General features: G+C 40.4%; 1 protein-coding gene across 2 annotated transcripts; it reads left to right on the top strand.

The window, feature by feature from the left end:
• The first annotated feature begins 250 nt into the window (after positions 1-250).
• Positions 251-21885, top strand: LOC131331836 (aspartate aminotransferase, chloroplastic). 2 transcript variants are annotated; one of them, XM_058365773.1, is made up of 12 exons: positions 251-397; positions 594-671; positions 2305-2370; positions 3166-3360; positions 5590-5628; positions 5716-5805; positions 5917-6025; positions 6099-6208; positions 6741-6884; positions 9880-10046; positions 20427-20691; positions 21528-21885. In XM_058365773.1, the coding sequence occupies exons 2-12, from the start codon at positions 594-596 to the stop codon at positions 21657-21659; spliced, it is 1395 nt and encodes a 464-aa protein (XP_058221756.1). In that variant the 5' UTR covers positions 251-397; the 3' UTR covers positions 21660-21885. The 2 variants fall into 2 exon arrangements, with proteins under 2 accessions (XP_058221756.1, XP_058221757.1); XM_058365774.1 differs by lacking the exon at positions 251-397 and adding an exon at positions 399-494.
• The last annotated feature ends 1004 nt before the right edge of the window (positions 21886-22889 follow it).

The raw sequence follows: 22889 nt of genomic DNA, 5'->3' as shown, positions 1-22889 counted from the left end.
CAATTGGTTTTAGATTGGAACCCTCCAAGAAATCTAACGTACAGAAGTTTTAATCGTTTGCGGTTTGCTGCATAATCCCATACGAAGGTCAATTGATTAACTACTATCTTATCTTATCTTATCTTATCTTATTATTGTTAAACCAATTACACGTAATTATCTAGTGTTAAAGAAACCAGTACTAGCTAGTATTAAAAAATGCAATAATCATAAAACCAAAATTTGAGAAAGGAAATAATAAAACCAAATTAACGACCCATACCGGCACGACTACATAATCCAAACAGTCTTCAAAGCATTCATTGCTTTTGCCCCCTTGATTTCATCGCTCCTTCCTTCACTCTCTTCCTCCTCAAATCCAACACTCTGATCCCAATTCCTCTCTCTCTGCTTAAAGGTGAGCTCTCTCTCTCTCTCTCTCTCTCTCTCTCTCTCTCTCGCGCGCGCGCAAGATTATGTATGCATTGATACGATTCTAGTTAGAATTGAATAAGGTCTACCTATCTCGATGATCACTGCTTGATTTCTTGTCCAATTATCAGTCGTATGCATTTCAAATTGATCTTATCGTTTTATCGTCTTATGCGATACAGATGGCTTCGACGATGCTTTCTCTCTCCTCGGCATCCGCCATAGCTTCATCTTCGCTTGCTCCGCAACATAATCGGCCGGTATGATTACGGAAAACCGATGGTTGTTAATTACGAACTTTTCAGCCTTTTTGCGTTACTTTTCCTTGTGATGAAGCGAAAGCATAGAAAGAAAGATAGGAATTATACAGAGCATTTGTATCCCGCTAGTTGACGGCGGGTTTATGGTCCCCGTATTAATCCAAGTGCGCGTAGGTTGGCCAGGACACCGGTTATAGAAAAAGAAAATAGGAATTTGATACTGATTTACACACACGCATGGCAAATGATAGTCATAGTGGAAACGCAAGCTTAGAGTGACTTTTGCTTGAAGTTTGTTTGTGTTGTTTGATGGCTCCTGTATACAGTTCTTCGAATTTTTACTGAATGTTATTTGAAATTTAGAGAACTAACCTCGAGGCATAGCTGATATTGATCGTGATGATATGTGCGTGGCATCACTCTCACCATTCAAAATTTGTAGTTAGTTAAAATTGTTGGTAATTCAAGTTACCCCTAAGTTCATAAAGTTAAAGTGGTATAGTAGATGTAGAGTGAGTAGCTTGTGTGAACCTCTTTACGTTTCATTGTACTTTATATGCGGAGTTACTAGGTCTCCAAGCATCTCGTGCCCGGCTTCTGCCTCGGAATAGCCTTATCGCTTGACATCATGCCGTAACCGTCCCTAGATTACTCCAAAGTCATGCATAACATTCGCTGAGTGCCACATGGCTGCATTGCAATGCTGTTCTACGGTTCTACCCTGCATCCATGTTGCGCCGACCGGGTCAGATGTCCTTGACGGGCTAGGCCTGGTCCAAATAATTTGTGATATGCCCGCTTGCCCGTCATTCCACGTGGTGGGCTCAAACCCCTTGGCCCAGCCTAACATAGTCCAAAGACTCCAAACAGCTCACACTGCTGACTGTTGTTCAGCCCGAAGAACTACACCAGCTTTGGGCCTGCCCAACCTTTTTTGGTTTTTTCGTGTAAAAATCTGGAACCAATCCCAGCGATTGCGCCCTTAGATAACGTGGTCGCACCGTAAACCAGAGCTTCCTTCCGCATCTATTTTGGACTTGCAGGGAGGGCGTCCTAAAGGGGCCTGCCAGACCATTTCGGCCAAAAATCCCATTATTCGGCCATCCCTACCACGAAGTTTCTTTTGGGTAAGGAGCCACAGGCCTGGCTGGACCTACATAAGTGATAAGTCCTCCCCTGCCTATACACTATTGGTGAATGACTTCGGGAAATCAAAAATTGAGAACTTTTGCTTAGTTGAATAGCTGTGTTAAACCAACTAAGGTAGCCCAGTTGGCCACCCCATACAGACTCAAATGGGAGGTCATGAGCTCACCAATAGGGACTGTTTGTTGATGTGGTTACATCGTATCCAATATTGTGGGATTTCTTGCATTGAGTTTGTGATCCTATCTATGTTGGACTTTTAATAAACTTAATTTTGTCCAGTTTGACGAGCTGATGAGCTACTATGAATAATCTCATAGTGACTGACAAAAAAGCAAAAATAAAATATGTTTTAGGTTGCAGTTATGAAGCTTATCTAAGATTCCAATCTTAACTTTCTTTCTTCTTTCGCAACCAATAGAAATTGTGATTTTGTGTGAATCACATTGTTCATTGTGTTTGAATTGGCAAATTTGAAAATTTGAAGCTGGGTGGCTCTGATCATGCTGCTGTTTGGGGAAAGAACAAAAGCAATTCCTTCATGAAGACCAAGGTAATTATATAGTCTTTCAATAGATGGCTGTTTAAAAGTGTCAACTTCTTTATTTGATTAATTCTTACGCATATTTTTTTTATTAATTGTGCTATTGCAAAGTGCAAGTACAATTCAAATCTACTTCCATATGTTGTCTATTTTTCTACTCGGGTCGAATTAAGTTATTCATATGTAGTTGGCTAGTTGATTAGAAAACATTGTGTCCTCCTGTGAGAGTTATCTGGTTTTCTAGGTTATCTGTGTTTTTACTCTTGGTTCCCAGGTCTTACGGGTCCTGGTTAGGGAAAAAGAGAAGGACTGGCCCAAAAACCCTAGCTCAGTGATGGGTCCCAAAGTCTTAGTTATATTGTATCTTTGCCATGTTTATGATTAGTATCTCTCTAAACTCAACTAAAATTGGTGACAAATGTTGACATGCAAACTGCCATGTTCCTTCTGCACTAATTTGGATCTTTCCACTGTAGTAATAGGTTGGTTTAAGCATATGAGCTGTAGTGGTGTTTAGATGCCAAAATTTAATGTCTCCGTATTTGGATGTTTCAATGCTCCTCATAAAAGTAAGAAAAGATAACAAGTTTTGTACTTTTTTCTCCTGAAGATACCTGTAATTAACCGAACCCTTAAGTAACAGGAAATTACTTCCCATAAACTTATATGAGTCTATCCTCTTTTTTATCTTTTCATCGTGTGCTTCTGTCAGTTCATTATAGATCTTGTTGAACTGTGGAAGGGGTACTTTTTGTTGTTATGGTTGGTCTTCATATCTGAATTTTAGATATTCCTGCTATGCAGTCCCGGGGTCGGATTACTATGGCTATTGCTGTAAATGTTTCTCGTTTTGAGGGCATAACAATGGCCCCTCCTGATCCTATTCTTGGAGTCTCTGAAGCATTTAGAGCAGACACACATGAAATGAAGCTCAATCTGGGTGTTGGGGCCTATCGAACAGAAGAACTTCAACCATATGTTCTTAATGTTGTAAAGAAGGTCAGCTTTCTTTTTTCAAGTAGTTGGTAAAATGTTCCATGAAGCTTCTAGGGTGCTGCTTTCTTCCCTATTTACGCTTCCCGTGGCCGGATTACTTGATTTTGTGGTTAATCTGTTCCTTTTTTCGTCATTGAATTCTTATTGAACCTGACCAACCCTTGAACTCCAACTGCATCAACTCAGAGCTGGAAAAAAAGAACAGAAGAAAGAAACCTCCTTGGCAACGCAAACTAACCAACGCATAAACCAGAACAAACATTCCAGAATTACAGAGACAAGAAAACTACCAACCAATCCAAGCTTACTGCACTGCAAAACACTTGCTTGGTAGTTATCACACCCAAACTGCCCCCAGATCTGTATTTCCAGCTGTAGGCTTAATATGCTTCCAGGATAACAAACATGCGCTGTTGTCATTCTCAATCTTTCTCTTCAACCCTTCAAGGTCCATTTGCTGGAAAATTCTTCTTCCTTTCTCTCATATATGATACTGTGCACCATAAAACATAATCTTAAAGATAGAGGCTTTGAAAAAATTGCCCTCTACATTCTGCATGGTCCACATCATAGTTGTCACGGGCGAAAAGCGCACCGAAGCGCAAAGTCCTGTTGGGCCTGAGGCGAGAGGCGAGAGGCGAGGCGCGCGCCTTTTTGAAGTGAGGCGCACATATGCGGAAAAAAATAGAAAAAAATAGCACACACTAATATTTCAAGCAAGCTAATGAGTTTACCATCCAAAAGAGACATAAAAATATTCATAAAATGTCAAATAGCCACAAATACATACGTATTTCTTATTTTTATCGGGCAAAATCAGCCATCTGTTTTCTATTCTCCTATTTTTATTTTTTCCTTCTCTGTCATATACTAATAGCATACATATGTATATTAGAATAAATATCCTTCTCAGAATTTCAGTCATATACTAATAGCATACATATTATATATATATATATATATATATATATATATATATATATATATATATATATTAGAAATTTAGAAAGATATACGAGAGAGAGAGACCTCAGGTCAGGAGAGAGACGAGAGACAGAGAGATGGACGAAGCAGAGACAGAGATCGAGGACAGCAGCAGTGAACGACCGACGGCAGCAGCAGTGATCAACCGACAGCAGCAGCAGTGAGAGATCATCGGTAGCAGCAGTGAGAGATCGTCGGCAGTTCGCTGGCAGCTCGTCGGCAGTGAGAGGTTGTCTGCAGTGAGAGATGAGAGATCGAGAGCAATGAGAGATGAGAGATCGAGTGAGAGAGGCGAGAGATCGACTGAGAGAGGCACTCGGCTGAAACCCTTTTGTGTTTTTTTTGGTTCAAATCTAACGGCGAGAGTTAGATCTTCAAAATCCTAGGGCTGAGATCAAATTTTAAAAGAAGCGCGCTTTTCGTGCGCCTCTCGCCTTGTCGCTTTTCCTCGCCTCCTGCGCCTTAGCTGCGCCTTATTGAAGCCGCTGCGCCTGAGCTCCCTCAAGGCGCAACAGGTGCGCCTCGCCTCGCCTGGCGCCTAGGCGTGCGCCTAGGCGCGCTTTTGACAACTATGGTCCACATTTCCTTTATCTTCTTCATTAGTTTTTGAGGAAGCACAAAAATAGGACTCAAATATACCAGTACGCTGAAAGCACAGACCCATTTAGCTGAGCTTTTCTCCCAAAAGATAATATTTATTAGACCAGGTTTGGATTCTAGTCAGAATTTTGCCCATAAGCATAGTGCAATCTCCATGTTTCAATCTCAAAGCACGTAATGGCACCACTAGATACTTCACAGGAATTTGTGCTTCTGGAATTTCCAAATTAAATGAATCTCAGCGTTAACATCATCAGACACAGCAGCAAAGAATTTGGAGCTCTTACTCAAATTTGGATGCAGCCTGGAATACAGATGAACTCCTTCATGAATTCCTTTATGGTAGCAAAAGACTCAACATCAGCTTGATCCAGTATAAACAAATCATCAGCAAACATTAAATGAGACAATTTCAGAGTTGCACACTTAACATGACAAGAGAAGCTGCTATGCTCTATCTTTGTAGATGTAAGGATGAAAAGGCTTCCATAACAAGAATAAACAGGTCACGGGATATAGGATTGATCCCTTTGCCTTAAACCTCTTCCACCGGGGAAATACCGTTTCAGTTAACTATTAATCACATTTGTTCGTCTTTTGACGATTAAATTCCTGTACTCCTAATTATTATCACATTTAATACTGTAGGCAGAGAATCTTATGCTGGAAAGAGGCGAAAACAAAGAGGTACTTTGTATACTCAATTGGATGGATTGAGGTGGAATTATTTTGGTCTTTTCAGACTTCTTATTAACTTTGGATTATTACCCGCAGTATCTTCCAATAGAAGGTTTGGCTGCATTTAACAAAGTTACTGCAGAATTACTATTTGGAGCAGATAATCCTGTGATTGAACAAAAAAGGGTATGTGTGATATTAAAATTTTTGCTCTTTAGAAGCCAAATCATAATCTATTTTCCTGACCCATTCCAGGGGCCCTCTTAACGAATCTTTTCTGTGTATTTATTTCTTCAGGTTGCTACTGTTCAAGGTCTTTCAGGAACTGGCTCTCTTCGACTTGCTGCTGCACTCATAGAACGATATTTTCCTGGGTCAAAAGTTATCATATCATCCCCAACTTGGGGTGAGTATTCTCACTCCTTCAAATTTTAAGATATGTCTGAAGAGCCTATTCAGAAGAATTATCATTTTTCCAGGTAACCACAAGAATATTTTCAATGATGCTAGAGTACCTTGGTCTGAATACCGCTACTATGATCCAAAAACAGTTGGTTTGGATTTTGATGGGATGATATCTGACATAAAGGTAATGTCCACATGTTATATATTTCTTTCTGCTGGAGACATAAAACTTGACTTCCCCAATAATTTGACCATCTAATGTTGCTAATGCTAATGTAATGTTCTATGTTATTGGGAACATTTTTTTTTCAGTAAAAAAAAAAAGAATGTTGGAAACATTCTTATGTGGGTGGTAGGAACATTTTGGGATTTTCGTCTCTAGGCAGTGTCATTCTATAATGGTGGTTGCGGATTAGGAAGTCTTATGTGGGTAAGGGGAAACCTTGAGGTTTATTGTCTCAAAGAAGTATTTCGGGCCCCCAAACGAGGTCGCTTCACAACATGTCAATGCTTGTGGAAATAATTGTGCAGATCTTTCTTTTCTGTTATTTTGCCAATACTTTCAAATTCATGGTCAGGGTCATTCATCTCTTTTTGGCGTCCAACATGCTAATCTTTCTTTTTTCCCTCCACTTCATATTGACCAGAAGCATTGTATGTATTTTTATTTTGTTAACTATGATTCTTTGACGAAAGATTTGACTGCTTTGTTTCAGGCAGCCCCTGAAGGATCTTTTGTGTTGCTTCATGGCTGCGCTCACAACCCAACTGGCATTGATCCAACCCCTGAACAGTGGGCAACAATTGCTGATGTCATTGAAGAGAAAAACCATATTCCATTTTTTGATGTTGCATACCAGGTATTGCTTATTTTTAATTAACTTTTTTTAACACCATTAATTGCGTCTTATGAATACGTCTGTTTGGATTGCTTGGCATGGAGTCTTAAGTTTCAGTTGCTTCATGGATTTCAGTCCTCTGAAATGAGAGTAAATCTTACTACTTCTGGAACTAAAGGCTATTAGTACACATTATTTGACTGTTATGTATCGATCAAGTTAGTGCATATTTGTTTTTCATGGTTAAAACATTGATGATGGTTTTATATTAGTGTTGCAGTCTATGATGTCAAGATGTGTTCATAGGTTATCTGGTAGACTGGTATGTGTTGGAACATAATTGGGTTTGATAGGATGGACATTTCTGCTTTGTCGGAATGCGAATAAGAGAAGTCCCATCTCCAGAACTGAAATGAAAAGATTGGGGCTTAATATTCATTTTATGGACCTACCACTTATGGGCCATGAGTTGCTGTAGACACCCCAATTTGGACCCTCTAAAATACCTTTAAGCCTCTCCAATGATGATAGAAGGGAAAAACAGTCTTTGGACGGCTAAGAACAATGCTCCTTTTTAGTTTTAAAAGCCCAAACAAAACTTTTTCAAAAATCAGAGCCAAGCGCTCAGGACTAGAGTCCAAGCGCTCAGATGCACTGGCTAAGCGCTCAGGTCCAAGATGGACCAGAGCGCTCAAGAGTGTTTTGGACCTGAGCGCTCAGGTCCTCTACGCGCGTCTGCAAAAGCAGAGTATCTGTCAGCCCACTTTCTGCAGAACTTTTCTGCTGATTTCGGCTGTGCAGGCACGACTCCCCTCTCCCAAGTAACCATGATGGGATTCTCTTTGAATACAATAATGATTTCCACTCCCCTTAGGTTTCAAATTTCTCTATAAATACAAGCCTTGGCTGATTTTTTGGCAAGAGAGAGAAAATCCAAGGTCTGTAATACTCAAACACACCCAGAAAACCTCTTTTCTACTTCAAAATACAAGCCTTCAAGTCACAAAGGAGCATTGTTCAAGCTTACCGAAGGTAGAAAGCCACCTTTGGCTACTGTTTTCTCACCCTGAGGGGAGCCGTTGGGCTGTACTGACCCTGAGCTCAGCTGGTCTTTATTGTAAACAAAAAAGAAGTTCAAAACTTCTGAGCTCAGAATGATCTGAGCGCTCAATACTAGTTCTTGAGTGCTCAAATCCTTTGTAGGGCACCCAGGTCTGTTCCCCTTAGGTCTTCTGGTCATCAATACCAGTCAGACTTAAAATGGTTCAGTTCATTATCCAAAGCATCTCCATATCATGTTCAGCTCTAGAAACATTTATAACTTATTATTACGCTTGAAACTCTGTTTACTTCGTTTGAATGCTGCTCGCAGTCATGTTAAAGGTTAGTTTCTGTTCATTTCAGTGTTGTGAGCCTCACACCTGAGCACTCAAGACCAGTTCTTGTGCACTCAGGAGTGCTGACAAGCACTCAAGAGTGGTTTTCATACTAGCTTCTGTTTTATTCACTGGAAATATTTATTCCGAGTTATTCATAGGCTCTGGGTGTGCACTGGTCCTTCCGGAGCCCATAGTAGTTGTTTCAGAGCCTGCAAGGAAGTAGGACCTGAGCGTTCAAGACCAGTTCCTGGGCGCTTAGGTCTATAGCTGAGCGCTCAACAGTGTTGGCAGTAGCAGTATTGTGTTTTGTTGTATATTCTGTCATCTCATGCTTATTATCATAACTATACACTGCTCACAGGCATACACACATACAATGTGCTTACTGTTTTCGATCCTTTTTATTGTTCCCCTTCCCTATTTGTTTTAAAAGTTAAAAAGGCAAAATGATTTTAAAATCTCACAAGCACTAAGTAGAGACCGACCCTCGCTTCGGGCGAGAGTGGTGCCGTAAAACCCTTTCCCTCTCGTAACCTGGCTCCCAAACCTACGTTGTCTTTGGTTATGACGGATCGGTAAAAAGAAATAAAGTCTTTTCCAAAATAAAGCGACGGATGTCATTCAAGTTTGGTTCCTCGGGTGGCAAACCACTAAAACCCGGGTGGCGACTCCTAATTGAACATGCCGTTTGCCAAATTTTCAAGAAAAAGAAAATAAGAAGGCGCTCACTGCGGGGCGGGTAGCCCACAGTTGCACACAACAAAGATCGCCAATTGGGCTTTATTGTGTGCTGCTAGACACAAAGCTGTTTATCCAACAAGTGGTATCAAAGCTGGTGGTTCATGATCTACAGTCAGACTCTCTTGGTTTAACAGACTAGGGTTGGTGGACTCACAAAGTTGCTCTTGAATTCTAGGTGGAATGTGACAGACCATGAGTAACTAAGTATCTATGCAACAAAAATTCAGGTGCACTTGGCATTGGCGTCTCTAGGTAGAGCAAGAAAACTCCAGGTGCAGGCTGTGGCATAATGGCTATCTTTGGAGGATGGTTTAGTTCATAGCCCTGGTTTTGAACTTGATTTTGGCTAGTAATAGATGCGAACATGTAGAATCTATCATGACCTTTTCCAAGGTCCCTAAGAGTGGTAGGTTAGACTAAGGTACAGTGGAGTCACTTATCCACACAAACGGTTTGCCAAGCCCAGGTGTTACACATCTTTTCTGCTCATTTATCCCGGATGAAAAGGGTGTTGCGTTTTTCAGAGCCTCAAGGAGATTCCCCAACTGGTTTCAGAGCTGGGACAGCCGATCTTGAGCTGGTGAGGCAAAGCAATGTGACTGAATCAATTTAATCTGTTACAACCATAGGCGAACTTATCAGAAATTCTGTAGCTTCATATAGTCTCGTGTCCTTCCTACTCTCTTTAGGACTGTGACTTGGAAACTATAAAGTCTTTGACTATTATAAAGTATAAACCCTTTCTAATGAGTTGAAATCCATGGAAAACCCTTTCATGGATAAAGTATATTAAGGCTAATGCTTAAACATGCATGATCCAAAAAGCCTTTTTACAATTCTTTAACTTTATGGCCTTCTCGGTGACTGCATTCTTTAAACTCATAACTATACTGTAGGGATTTGCAAGCGGAAGTCTTGATGAAGATGCATCATCTGTGAGGTTGTTTGCTGCACGTGGTATGGAGCTTCTAGTTGCTCAGTCATACAGTAAAAATTTAGGTCTCTATGCTGAAAGGATTGGAGCAATCAATGTTCTCTGCTCATCAACAGATGCTGCAACAAGGTACGGTCCACTGATGACTGGCACGCCTTGGACATCTTGTGGTCTTTGATCTTTTAATAAGCCTTCAAGACATCTTCTAGATCTCATGCTTGAATTTAATGAACACGATCAAGTTGAAACTTCCACGTAGGACTTGCCACAACATGCTTTTGTTGCTCGTAATATTTTGTGCTCTCACATGTCAGAGTTATGCTAATTCTTTTTGTAAACAACATACGTGTTGTGAGGGAGAAGAGAGAAAGTGTATCGGGTGTTAATTAACCCTAACACAAACACTCATTATTATATTATGAGATACTTCATTACAAGACTAAACCAACCAATGTGTAACAAACCACTAAACAATACTCTAACACTCCCCCTCAAGCTGGAGAATAAATATCACAAAATCCTAGCTTGTTACATAACAACACTGTACGTGGTTTAAACAATGGTTTGGTGAAGATATAAGCCAACTGAGCTCCTGTAGACATGAAGGGAGTAGCCAACACACCACTGGCCATCTTTTTCTCAAACAATGTGATAATCTACTTCAATATGTTTTGTTCTCTCATGAAATACCAGATTGGAAGCGATTTGTAATGCTACCTGATTATCACAATACATATGGATAGGTAATTGCACACCAAAACCTAACTCCTCAAGTAAACCTCGCACCCATCGGACAACCAACAGTAGACTTTCTTGGCAAAAGAGAAACCAACTCCCAAGTGCCATTTTCACGGAGAGTAGACATCTCAACATGGAGAATAGATATCTCAGCCTCCATTGTTGTCTGCCACTCAGATATAGAAAAAGCCTCTTGTATAATGTTAGGAACATATATAGTGGAAACAAACGAAGTGAAAGCGCGAAGAGAAGGAAACAAGTAATCATAGGAGACAGTGAGAAATTGGATGAGAAGTGCAAGTATGAGTACCTTTATGGAGAGCAATAGGAAGATCAGGTGGAGGTGGAGATGCAACCAGATCTTGGGACATAGGAGGCGTGGTGGCAAGCACTTGTGGGCTTGACGATACTTTCGATCGATGAACATACACTTGCAAGGGTTTCATAGAAGGGACAACTATAGGAAATACAGACTTAGGTAAGTTAACTAGAGCACGTGTACCCGAGTAGAATGGCAATGACTCATTAAACATTACGTCAGTGCAAACAAAATGACGACAAAGAGAGGGTGAGTAGCACTTATAATCTTTTTGAGTGCGCGAGTAACCGAGAAAGAGAAACCAGATTGAACGGGGATCAAGTTTGTTTTGGTCAGGATGTAGCGCATGAACATAACACGTGCATCCAAACACCTGAAGAGGTAACGAGTGGAGACAGTGTCCAAGAAATAAGATTGTATGGGGTATCTAACTACCAAGGATGGTAGACGGCATGTGATTCATCAAGTAGTACGCTATAAGGACGGCATCGCTCCAATAAGACTTTGGAACATGCATTTGAAATAATAGGGCATGCAAAATCTCTGATAAATTCTGAATCTTGCGTTTAGCAACACCATTTTGTTGTGAATCTCGCGTTCGGCAACACCATTTTGTTGTGGAGTTCGAGCATAATAGGACTGGTGAATAATACCATGATCATTAAAGAATTGAGAAAGAGTGTCATAAAAATATTCTCGGGCAGTATCAGAACGAAATATACGAATCTAAGTATCAAATTGAGTTTTAATTTCCATATAAAATGACTTAAAAATAGAAGATAACTTTACCTCTCTTTCATAAGATAAAGATACGTAACGCGAAAGAAATCATCGACAAAGATAACATAATACTGAAAGCCAAAAACATTAGGAACACACATTAGCCCCCAAATATCAGAATGAACTAATTAAAAAAGACGGGACACGCAACTCTCAACCCTAGGATAAAAGGACACTTTATGATGTTTACTAAACTCACAGATTTCACAGGGCAAAACATTAACACGACTACATGAAGATACTAGCCATTTAAGGTTTTGAAGGGATGGATGACCAAACAACAATGATGTTGATATGGTGACACCGAAGACTAAAGAGCAAAAGAGCTAAGGCGAACATCGTCAGTAAAATAATACAAGCCACCACATTCAATGCCACTACCAATTTTCCTCCCTGTCATGAGTTCTTGAAACAAACAACCATCAGAGAAGATTGTGACAGAGCAATTCAAAGACTCGGTAAGTTTTCTAACAGACATAAGAGGAAAACGAGGAACATGCAATATAGAGTTCTGTTAAGTTATGGGTTTATATGTAATTAGTTGTAGTTTACATTTAATCTCTTATCTAAGTAGATTAGAAGATAAGGGTCTAATGTGTAATTATTGATTACAGTTGTATAAGTGTAACATAATGAGAAATAAACCTAATTACTCTGGGTTTTCCAATTCTATCGTAATCTTTCATGGTATCAGAGCATCGACGTACCTAGGGCGTCCGTGGGTCATCATCGTCCGTTGGTGGGTTGCACACAAGAAGCCAACGTTGGACTTCTACCAACGTCAGACTTCATCCAGTCATCTTCCTGAAGTCGTGGACCAGGAGGTTTTTTTTTTTTTCACCCACGGCAATGGCAATATCGATCGATCTTTCTATTGCTGATCCTTTAGGTCGATTAAATCATATCCTCTGACAGACTTGTCTCCAATCTCGACTACAGCCTTCAATCTTGAGCAACGACAGCCTCCAATCTCGAGCCTATCTCTGCCGTTTGCCTTTGAAATTGACTGGGTCAGATCAGCTGAGCTATTTCGGCGCTCGCAAGTCCTTGTTCTGTCCACTTTGATACTCGAAGGTTCTCGGTTTGCAGTTTCTGTTTGATTGAACGAAACCCAATCTGTTCCAGCTTGTTTTTCAGATCTCATTTAGCCTTTTTTAACACTGTTTCAGCAGTCATACAGTGGTAAGTGCTCTAATCTGTCTCTGGGAGGTCGAATTTGTGTTTGTTTACGCTTGCTTTCGGCTGGGTCACACCTATTTACTGTGATTTGTGTTGCTTTAAGGCTGTGTACTGCTGGGTTAATTGAATATTGTGTATTTGGGGTTGTTGTTCTACTATTAAGATGTCAGAGGGTAAAAACAAGACTTCCGCTAGTACAAAGGATGAGTTGAATCATGTAGGGACTTTGGAAAACTATCCTCTGGATATTTGTCATATTAAATTGGATGGTACCAATTATTTGATTTGGTCTCGCACTTTTACTTTAGCTATTGAGGCCAAAGGGATGTCAGAGTTCATTGAGAGCCCTGTTACTCCACCTGTTGAGGCTGTTGAACTTAAGAAGTTTAAATCTCAGAAATCATTGGTCATGACCTGGTTATTTAACTCCATGAGAGCTGATATTCGCCATACTTTCCTGCTTCTTAATACTCCGTATCAAATTTGGACAACTGCAGTCCAAACCTATTCGCAACAAGGTAATGATGCACAGTGTTTTGAGTTGAGGAAAAGACTCCGTACATTGGAACAAAATCATCGCTCCGTCGCTGTATACTTTGCTGACCTGAGTGGAGCTTGGGGGGAATTTGATTATTATCAGGGCTTTCAGGCTGTTTGTGATGTGGATGCTGCTAATTGGCTAAAAAGGATGGAGAAAGAGCGTGTTTATGACTTTCTTGCTGGTCTTGATTTGGAGCTTGATCTGATTAGAGTGCAGGTGTTGGGTCGTGTTCCGTTTTCATCATTGGGAGAGGCCTATTCTATTGTTCAGCAGGAGGAGAGTAGGAGGGGTGCTATGTTGCACCCTCCTATTTCTGATCGTTCTGCCCTGGTTGCTACTCCTCAGGGTCATTTTGGTTCCGATAGTGGGCCTATTCTCCAGGGTGGCAAGTCGCAGTCTGGCATTCGCAACGGGCCTCCTGATCGTGCGTCACTCTAGTGCGATTATTGCCACAACACTGGTCATACCAGAGATTTTTGTTGGAAGCTACATGGGAAGCCTTCTCGTGGGCGAGGAGGTGGACGCGGTAACTATGGTCGTGGTCCGATGTGTTCTCAGGCCTAGGCCCATGTTTCGGAATCTACAGTTGGCACCTTGCCTGATTCTGGGATTCCGGCGTCATTTGATCAAGTTCGTGGTTTCTCTCAGGGGGAGATACAAACTCTCAGGCGCCTTATGGCACAGGCTAATTCTCCATCTACTATAGCTTCCTCTTCCACAGCAGCTCCTACTTCATCCTATTTTGCTCACACAGGTATCCCGGCTAGTGCATTTACTGCCTCTTCTGCTATTCCTTGGATTATAGATTCTGGTGCCTCAGATCATATGACTGGGTGTTCCTCTGTATTTGATTCTTACTCTACTTGTTCTGGTAAGGATAAGGTCCGAATAGCAGATGGGTCATTCTCTGCTATCTCAGGGAAGGGTTCCGTTCGTTATTCTCCCTCTATTTCTCTCTCTTCAGTTTTACATATTCCCAACTTTGCCACTAATCTTATGTCTGTTAGTAGCCTTACTCGTTCTGCAAATTGTTCCGTGACCTTTTTTCCTACTCATTGTGTCTTTCAGGAACTGGATACGGGGACGGTGATTGGCTATGGTAAATCACATGGTGGCCTTTATTTTTTGGAGTCTGCACCTCATCCACCCATGTCATGTGGTCTTGCTCTACAAGCAGATACGGGTCCAGCTCTTACTATGTTACATCAGTGGCACCGTAGATTGGGTCATCCCTCCTTTATAATTTTAGAGAAACTTTTTCCTAATTTAATAAAGCATTGTTCTAGGAGTCAGTTTTTTTGTGAAGCCTGTGAGTTTGGAAAACATAAACATTCATCTTATGCACCTATTAATAAACGGAGTGCGTCTCCTTTTACAATTATCCATTCTGATGTTTGGGGTCCTTCCCCTGTTACCTCTCTCAAAGGTTTTCGATGGTTTGTCATTTTTATTGACTGTTATTCTCGTGTTACTTGGGTGTATTTACTTAAGTCAAAAAGTGACGTCTTTTCTTGTTTTAAATCTTTTTATGCCATGGTACGCACTCAATTTGATACGAATATTAAAATTCTCCGTAGTGACAATGGAACTGAGTATATAGATAGGAATTTTAGGGCATTCCTAGAAGAAAATGGCATTATTTATCAGACGACTTGTGTTGACACTCCACAACAAAATGGAGTTGCTGAACGCAAAAATCGTCATCTTGCTGAGGTAGCTCGCTCTCTTTTATTCACCATGAATGTTTCTAAATGTTTTTGGGGAGAGGCGATTTTGACTGCTACTTATCTTATCAACCGTATGCCATCTAGTGTTCTTCAGTTCAAAACTCCTATCGAGTGTCTTCCTCACAGTTCTCGTGTCACCACTCTCCCACCGCGGGTGCTTGGTTGTGTGTGTTTTGTTCATGTCCCTCGTCCCTCTGGAGGCAAGTTAGGTCCTAAAGCACATAAATGTGTCTTTATTGGGTACTCTCCTACCCAGAAGGGCTATAAATGTTATGATCCTCGCTCTAGAAAGTTTTATGTCTCTATGGATGTTACTTTTTGGGAAACAGTGTCTTTTTACTGTCCCTCCACTCCATCTCTTTAGGGGGAGCATCGGCAGGAAGAGATGAGGGAGGAAGAGATGTTTACCTCATTTTATAATCATGGTGAGGGGGAGATGAAACAAGTTAGAGAGGAATCAATATCTACTGAAGGAGCAACTCATGACATTGGTGACAATATTGAGGAACTACCACAACGGCTGAAAGGGTCTAACTTAAAGACCTACATTAGACAGAAGAAAGGAAAGTCCTCATGTGTAATACCACCTTGTCAATTACAATCCCCTGCTCCAGTTCCGGATTCCTCAGCTGACGTATCTGGTAATGAATCTTCTCCTATTGAACCTCTCTATATTGAGTCTGATAATCTTCCTATTGCTCTTCGGAAAGGTGTTAGGTCATGTACTCAACATCCCATCTCTCAATTTGTCTCTTATGATCGTTTATCTCCTTCGTACCATGCATTTGTTTCGTCTCTTTCTTCTATATGTATTCCACAGAATTGGCAGGATGCACTCATAATACCTAAGTGAAAAGGAGCTATGGTAGAAGAGATGACAGCTTTGAAAAAGAATGGCACTTGGGAGCTAGTATCACTTCCAGGAGGAAAGAAATCAGTAGGATGCAAGTGGGTTTTCACTGTTAAGCAGAATGCTGATGGTACAGTTGAGAGATACAAGGCGAGACTTGTTGCCAAGGGTTTTACTCAAACCTATGGTATTGACTATGATGAGACGTTTGCACCAGTAGCAAAGATGAACACTGTACGAGCTCTGCTTTCTTGTGCTGCCAATTTGAACTGGCCCCTTCACCAGTTTGATGTGAAAAATGCATTCCTCCATGGTAAGTTAGAAGAGGAGGTATATATGGACGTACCACCAGGTTTTTCTTCCTTTGAGGCTGAAGGGAAGGTGTGTAGATTGAAGAAGGCCTTATATGGGCTGAAGCAATCACCGAGAGCATGGTTTGGCAGGTTTTCCAAAGCTATGTTGAGGTTTGGATACAAACAGAGCCATGCAGATCATACTATGTTCATCAAGAGAGGCGCTAGTAAGATTGCTGTCCTTATTGTATATGTTGATGATATAATAATGACAGGTAATGATGTGAATGAAATTCTTAATCTCAAATCTAGTCTGGCTCAAGAATTCGAGATTAAGGATTTGGGATCACTAAGATACTTTCTTAGCATGGAAGTGGCAAGGTCTGATAGAGGTATTTTTATCTCTCAACGGAAGAATATACTTGATCTTTTGGAAGAAACAGGTATGTTGGGTTGTAGACCTGCAAATTCTCCTATTGAGGCGAATCATCATCTTAGTGGCAATGTGGGGGAGTGCACTGACAAGGAGAGATATCAGCGACTTGTGGGTCGACTGATATACTTAGCTCACACTCGACCAGATGTTACTTATGCAGTGAGCGTTGTTAGTCAGTTTATGCATGATCCTCGTGCTTCGCATTTGGATGCAGTTTATCGTATCTTGAGGTACCTCAAATCAGCTCCAGGGAAGGGAATTTTGTTCTCTAATCATGGTCACCTGCGATTGGAGACATTTATTGATGCTGACTGGGCTGGTTCTGTGGATGATAGACGCTCTACTTCTGGCTACTGTACTTTCATTGGGGGAAATTTGGTTACTTGGCAAAGTAAGAAGCAATCAGTGGTCGCCAGGTCTAGTGCAGAAGCTGAGTATAGAGCTATGGCTCATGGCGTTTGTGAGCTCTTGTGGCTCCAAACCTTGTTACGTGATTTGGGAATTAATGATAATGGTCCTATGAAACTCTACTGTGACAATAAAGCTGCCATCAACATTGCTCATAATCCTGTTCAACATGACAGAACGAAGCATATAGAGATTGACAGGCACTTCATCAAGGAGAAGCTGAGTGCGGGTTTGATATGTATGCCTTTTGTGAGATCTGAAGATCAACTAGCTAACATATTCACAAAAGGACTTGGTAGTAAGAGTTTTCACCCTATTGTGTTCAAGTTGGGCTTGATTGATATCTTCGCACCAACTTGAGGGGGAGTGTTAAGTTATGGGTTTATATGTAATTAGTTGTAGTTTACATTTAATCTCTTATGTAAGTAGATTAGAAGATAAGGGTCTAATGTGTAATTATTGATTACAGTTGTATAAGTATAACGTAATGAGAAATAAACCTAATTACTCTGGGTTTTCCAATTCTATCGTAATCTTTCAAGTTCAAAGTCAGAGATGAAGTAACACGAACGGAACCCACACCAGTAATATCAGTGGTAGAACCATCGACTAAGGTAACACGAGATGGTTTCTCAATAGACTGACGATTATAAAGAATAGTAGAAGTACCAGTCATATGATGCACTAGAATCAATAACCCAAGGAGTAGAAGAAAAAGAAGATGCAATGCAAGCAATGGTGGAGCTTGTCTAGCAGTGGATGAAGAACCCATAGATGAAGGCTGATTCGACACAAGGCATTGATACTCCTCTACAGAAATAGTCACCACGGTGTCGACATAATGGGTTGCCTAATATTCTTAGAAGCATAACCTGATGATCGAAAACCATGAAGATCATAACAATACTTTAGTGTATTATTTGTGCCTCCACAATTTGGAACCATGGCCTTGATCATGGCTACTGAACCCAGAATCACGGCCATGACTATTGAATCCAGAAATGCAATCATGCCCACGGCTAGATAAGAACCAAAACCACCAGAAACAGCGGAAGTAGTGTCGGATTCCATTGCAATAACTAATGACGGACAAGATACCAGTAATCAACCAACAGATCAACCCACCAACCAATCAACTTTGTCTACCACGAAGTCAACAACCAACAACGAACCACCAAGTAAACACGCAGCGAACAATTACTGATAATAACATTACGAGCAAATCCTAACAACCCAAATGTTCATACTACCAATAGCAACAAATCGAGAGAAGCAGCAACGAAATCTAGTGCTTGTGAACAACTAACCACAAATCTCAATAGCTAAAAGAACCAACAATCAAGAAACTAAACAAATAATAGAGAGGCAGCCACTACAATCTTCAACAAACCAGCAAAGGAAGCTACTAACAGGTAGAGCAGCGACATAGTATGGAAGGCAACGCATCACGATTAGGTATTACCTCATTAGATCAAAGGACCCAAAAAGAATGCGATACCAGAACAAAGTGCACAACCGGAACAGTAACAGAAGACCAAATTAGGCTGTTTCGAGCACTGGGTAAGCCAAACGAACAATTGGTGACCAACAAATCTTGATTTCGAAAGCCCCTTTGTAGATTTCGAGCACTGAAGACTGATTTTGAAGCTGATTCAGGCTATTTTGAGTCTAAATCGCATGGTTTAGGGCTGTTTCGAACACGATTTGGGAGATTTCGCACCAGATTTAGGGTTTTTTCATGTTCTGAGAGTCGATTAGGGTTTTGTGTGGGGCTGGCGGGGGTTGACGACGACAGTTGGGTGGATGGAGAGGGTCGACAACGGCGGTAGGGTGGACGGCGACGGTAGGGTGAATGGCGAGGGTTAACGGAGGTTGGAGTTGGGATTACATGGAGTTTGGGGACTAGTTAGGTGTTTTTTTTTTTTTTTTTAGAGAGAGATTGAGGATGACGGTGGCTGTGGCTGTGGCTAAGATTGGTGGCGGCTGTGCCGTAGATGGTGGCAGCTATAGTGGTGGTTTAAGATTAGGGTTAAGACCCAGCTCTGATACCATGTTGTGAGGGAGAAGAGAGAAAATGTATAGGGTGTTAATTAACCTGAACACAAACGCCGGTTGCGGTGGCTGCGGCTTAGATGGCGGCGGCTATAGCGGTGGTTTAAGATTAGGGTTAAGATCATGCTCTGATACCATGTTGTGAGGGAGAAGAGAGAAAATGTATGCGGTGATAATTAACCCTAACCCAAACACTCAATAAAAAAATTATGAGATACTTCCTTACAAGACTAAACTAACCAATGTGGGACAAACCACTAAACAATACTCTAACAATACTCATGCAGGGCCCCAGCATGTTCGGCATCATATGCCAGTTTTTTTTTTTTTTTTTTCAATCAGTCATTGTAGCTTTGTGACCTCGCCCCTCATCTTCTGAAAGTTTCACATTTGGGCCGATATCAAATGTTGGACACAGCAGCTCTCTAGAATGAAAATATTGAAGTCCTAGTTGTTTGGATTAATTATTTCATGTGTCATGGTAATAAATATGTTTCTGTTATTGCTATCATGGGCATTATGACAGGAAGATATTGCCACAGGCCCAGATACAGATTGTTACCTTTTGGTTCGTTCTCTTCCTTTTCTCGACTATGATTTGGCTCGGAGCAGCAATTTCATCTCCCTATTTTGCTTATTCACCCCTACATCAACAGTGGCAGTTCATTGAAAGTGTGCCAATATCGTTTGCTTCCTTTCCCCAGCCCCCACTTACTCTCATTAGTATTCCATCATGAGGATTTAGCATATCCATTTTGTTTAAGATTACCAAATCACCCAGAATCTGGCTGTCTCTCATAAACAGCTTGCATCAGACATGCAGATCACAGCCAGAAAAGAAAGAACATTATGAACAACTCACTAACAAAGCGTTTTCTAACACTGTATGTAATTTGTATTTAGTATCCATCTAGTATTGTTTAGCTTTTTCTGTCTAGGCATACATACATTGTTCACAGCAAACAAACAATAATAAGAGGGTTTTGAGAATTGGATTTTTTCAAGTGGTATTTTCATGTTCACAAAAAAGGAGTGGTATCTTCGGCCATACAAAATGACCTTTTTTTGTTTGAAGAGTAGATAAGCAATAATGAGCAGAATTTATATCAATCCTTTTCCATTTTTTTTTGGATCGGCAATTTATATCAATCCTTTGTTGGAAACTCATACCTTTTGTCTACCGCAGAGTAAAGAGTCAACTGAAAAGGCTTGCTCGACCCATGTACTCGAATCCACCCGTACATGGAGCTAGGGTTGTTGCTAATATCGTGGGGAGTACAGCTCTTTTCAATGAATGGAAAGAGGAGATGGAAATGATGGCCGGGAGGATTAAAAGTGTGAGACAAAAGCTATTTGATAGTCTCTCTGGAAAGGACAAGAGTGGGAAGGATTGGTCATTTATCCTCAAGCAGATTGGCATGTTTTCTTTCACTGGCCTGAACACAGCTCAGGTAAAGTTTAATTATTGTTTATAAATGCATATTTATGAGTGAATGTCATCTTTATGCAGTGTTTCTGTTTTAGACTCTCATGATGGTACTTGTTAACTGTGTGCCCCTTGATGCATAGACTCCAGCTTATTCCTCAACAAATCAGAAATTTTGCATTGCTGTTTTTAATTGGTAGAAAGAATCTCACATAAGTCCAGGTTAAAAAAAAATCTCTCTAGGTTTGTCAATTTTGGAATCTGACACACCATTGTTTAATTCGTTTTCATTATTATTATTATTATTATTATTATTATTATTATTATTATTATTATTATTATTATTATTATTATTATTTACTTCTCTTCATTTAAATTGCTTGACTATCTTATGAATCAACATATTCGAAATGGTGTAGTTTCTTCTAAAGTGGTAGGACAATCTTTTACACACTTCCAGGATTAAAGAATAACTATGTTCGTTTTATTTATATCTGACACACAAGTGCTTAATTCATCTCCCCGCTCAGTTATTCCTTGCTTTCTTCTTTTTGTCTTTTTCAAATCTCGATAACCCTTTCATTTTAATGTTCACGGAATTTTATTGTAACACCTAGTTTACCTATTGTCAGATATCCTTTACACGAACGTACTAATAGAGTGCACCGAATGGTTCCTGGTTGCTGAAGTTATAACTTACTCTACACCTGTATCTCCAATCAATGACCTTTGAGATATTTGAAGCTAATTTTGCGGTCTATATGTACTGTATAAAACATTACAGAGCAACATGCAACAGTCAAGTCTGGATTTTGATTTTTTAAATTTTTTTGCTCCCTTGTCTTTCTTTTATATGATCAGAGTGACAACATGACAAATAAGTGGCATGTATACATGACCAAAGATGGAAGGATATCATTGGCAGGTCTGTCTTCAGCCAAATGTGAGTATCTTGCAGATGCCATCATCGACTCATTCCACAATGTCAAGTGAAAGAGATGGATCATGCATGCATAGTAGAGGAAACCATTGGAATTTTGTGGCGAGTCCAGTCATTATCGTCAGTTAATTGTAACAGTTTTGCCAAAATCCGCCAATAATACATGGCTACTTTGCCTGACACCATAAGTGTTCGAAATTCTATGCAAGGTGAAATTTTACTGGCACTTTGTCCCTGAATACAGTGTTCTCTATGAAACTTTTGAGTTCTTGCAGCTTATCTTTTCGTAGCAACTCTTGGGCTGTAAATGGCCTGAATTGTGTTAAGGTGCTTTAGGGCCTATTTGGTATCTTCTTTTTTAGTCTTTTGTTGTCATCTTTTTTAGTCTTTTGTTGTCATTTATAGAAAACACCAATAATCATTGGAGACGTTGAGGAATTGTCCTTGAAAAATTCCACAATATAGTCCAGGGCCAGGCAATGTTACATGGACCCGCGTTCGAACATTTCACCGGACCATTCAATTGGCAAGAGTGACAGATGGTGTGCACAAAGGGCAGAGACATAGTCAATGATGATGACTCGCACTTATTAAGAATTCCTCGTTGAAGACCAACAATTGTAATGACCCATCCCCATCATGACGAAAATTCAAAGATTACCCAAGCCTCTCGGGCAAGGCTATAAACTCGTTGAATATCAGTCATCAAGCTAGCTATAAACCTGGTTGAGGTCTCGTTCATTAATGGAATTAACGAGACAAATACCTCCACCAACTAAGAATGGCTATGCACCTCCACCCATAGAATCAAGAAATAGCCAGGTAGGGATGTTAATTATCATGTCAAGGATGCGTATCACTGCAAAATATTTTCATACCGTTGTTTGTACCATAACTGAGATTTCCTTTTACCCGTCGATCGGGCGACACGTGGCAAGAGTAAATATGGGCAAATAAAAGAATAGAATGGACTCATCGTAATTATTTAGAATGGAAGTGAATCGATGATGAAACTATAAAAAGTTTTATCCGTCGATTGGCCAACACGTGGCGTATTTCTATGGTCCTTTGGTCCGTCGATCAGGTGACAGATGTCAAAGGGAATTAAGTCCCATGATTCCACGATCAAAGAGGATGTTAACCACAATTAATGAAACAGTTTTCCAGACGTGGGCTTGATCGACAGTTGAAGAAGGTACTTCGCCAGAATTTGAAGGAGTTTCAACTGTTATTTTGGAGGGAAGATTTGAATTCAAATTGAAGGAGGCCTATTTAAGTACAAG

The sequence above is a fragment of the Rhododendron vialii genome, chromosome 7a (genome assembly GCF_030253575.1).
Source record: "Rhododendron vialii isolate Sample 1 chromosome 7a, ASM3025357v1".
NCBI classification, from domain to species: Eukaryota; Viridiplantae; Streptophyta; class Magnoliopsida; order Ericales; family Ericaceae; genus Rhododendron; species Rhododendron vialii.
Note: the sequence above shows the minus strand (reverse complement) of the source record. Positions and strands in the feature narration are given on the sequence as shown.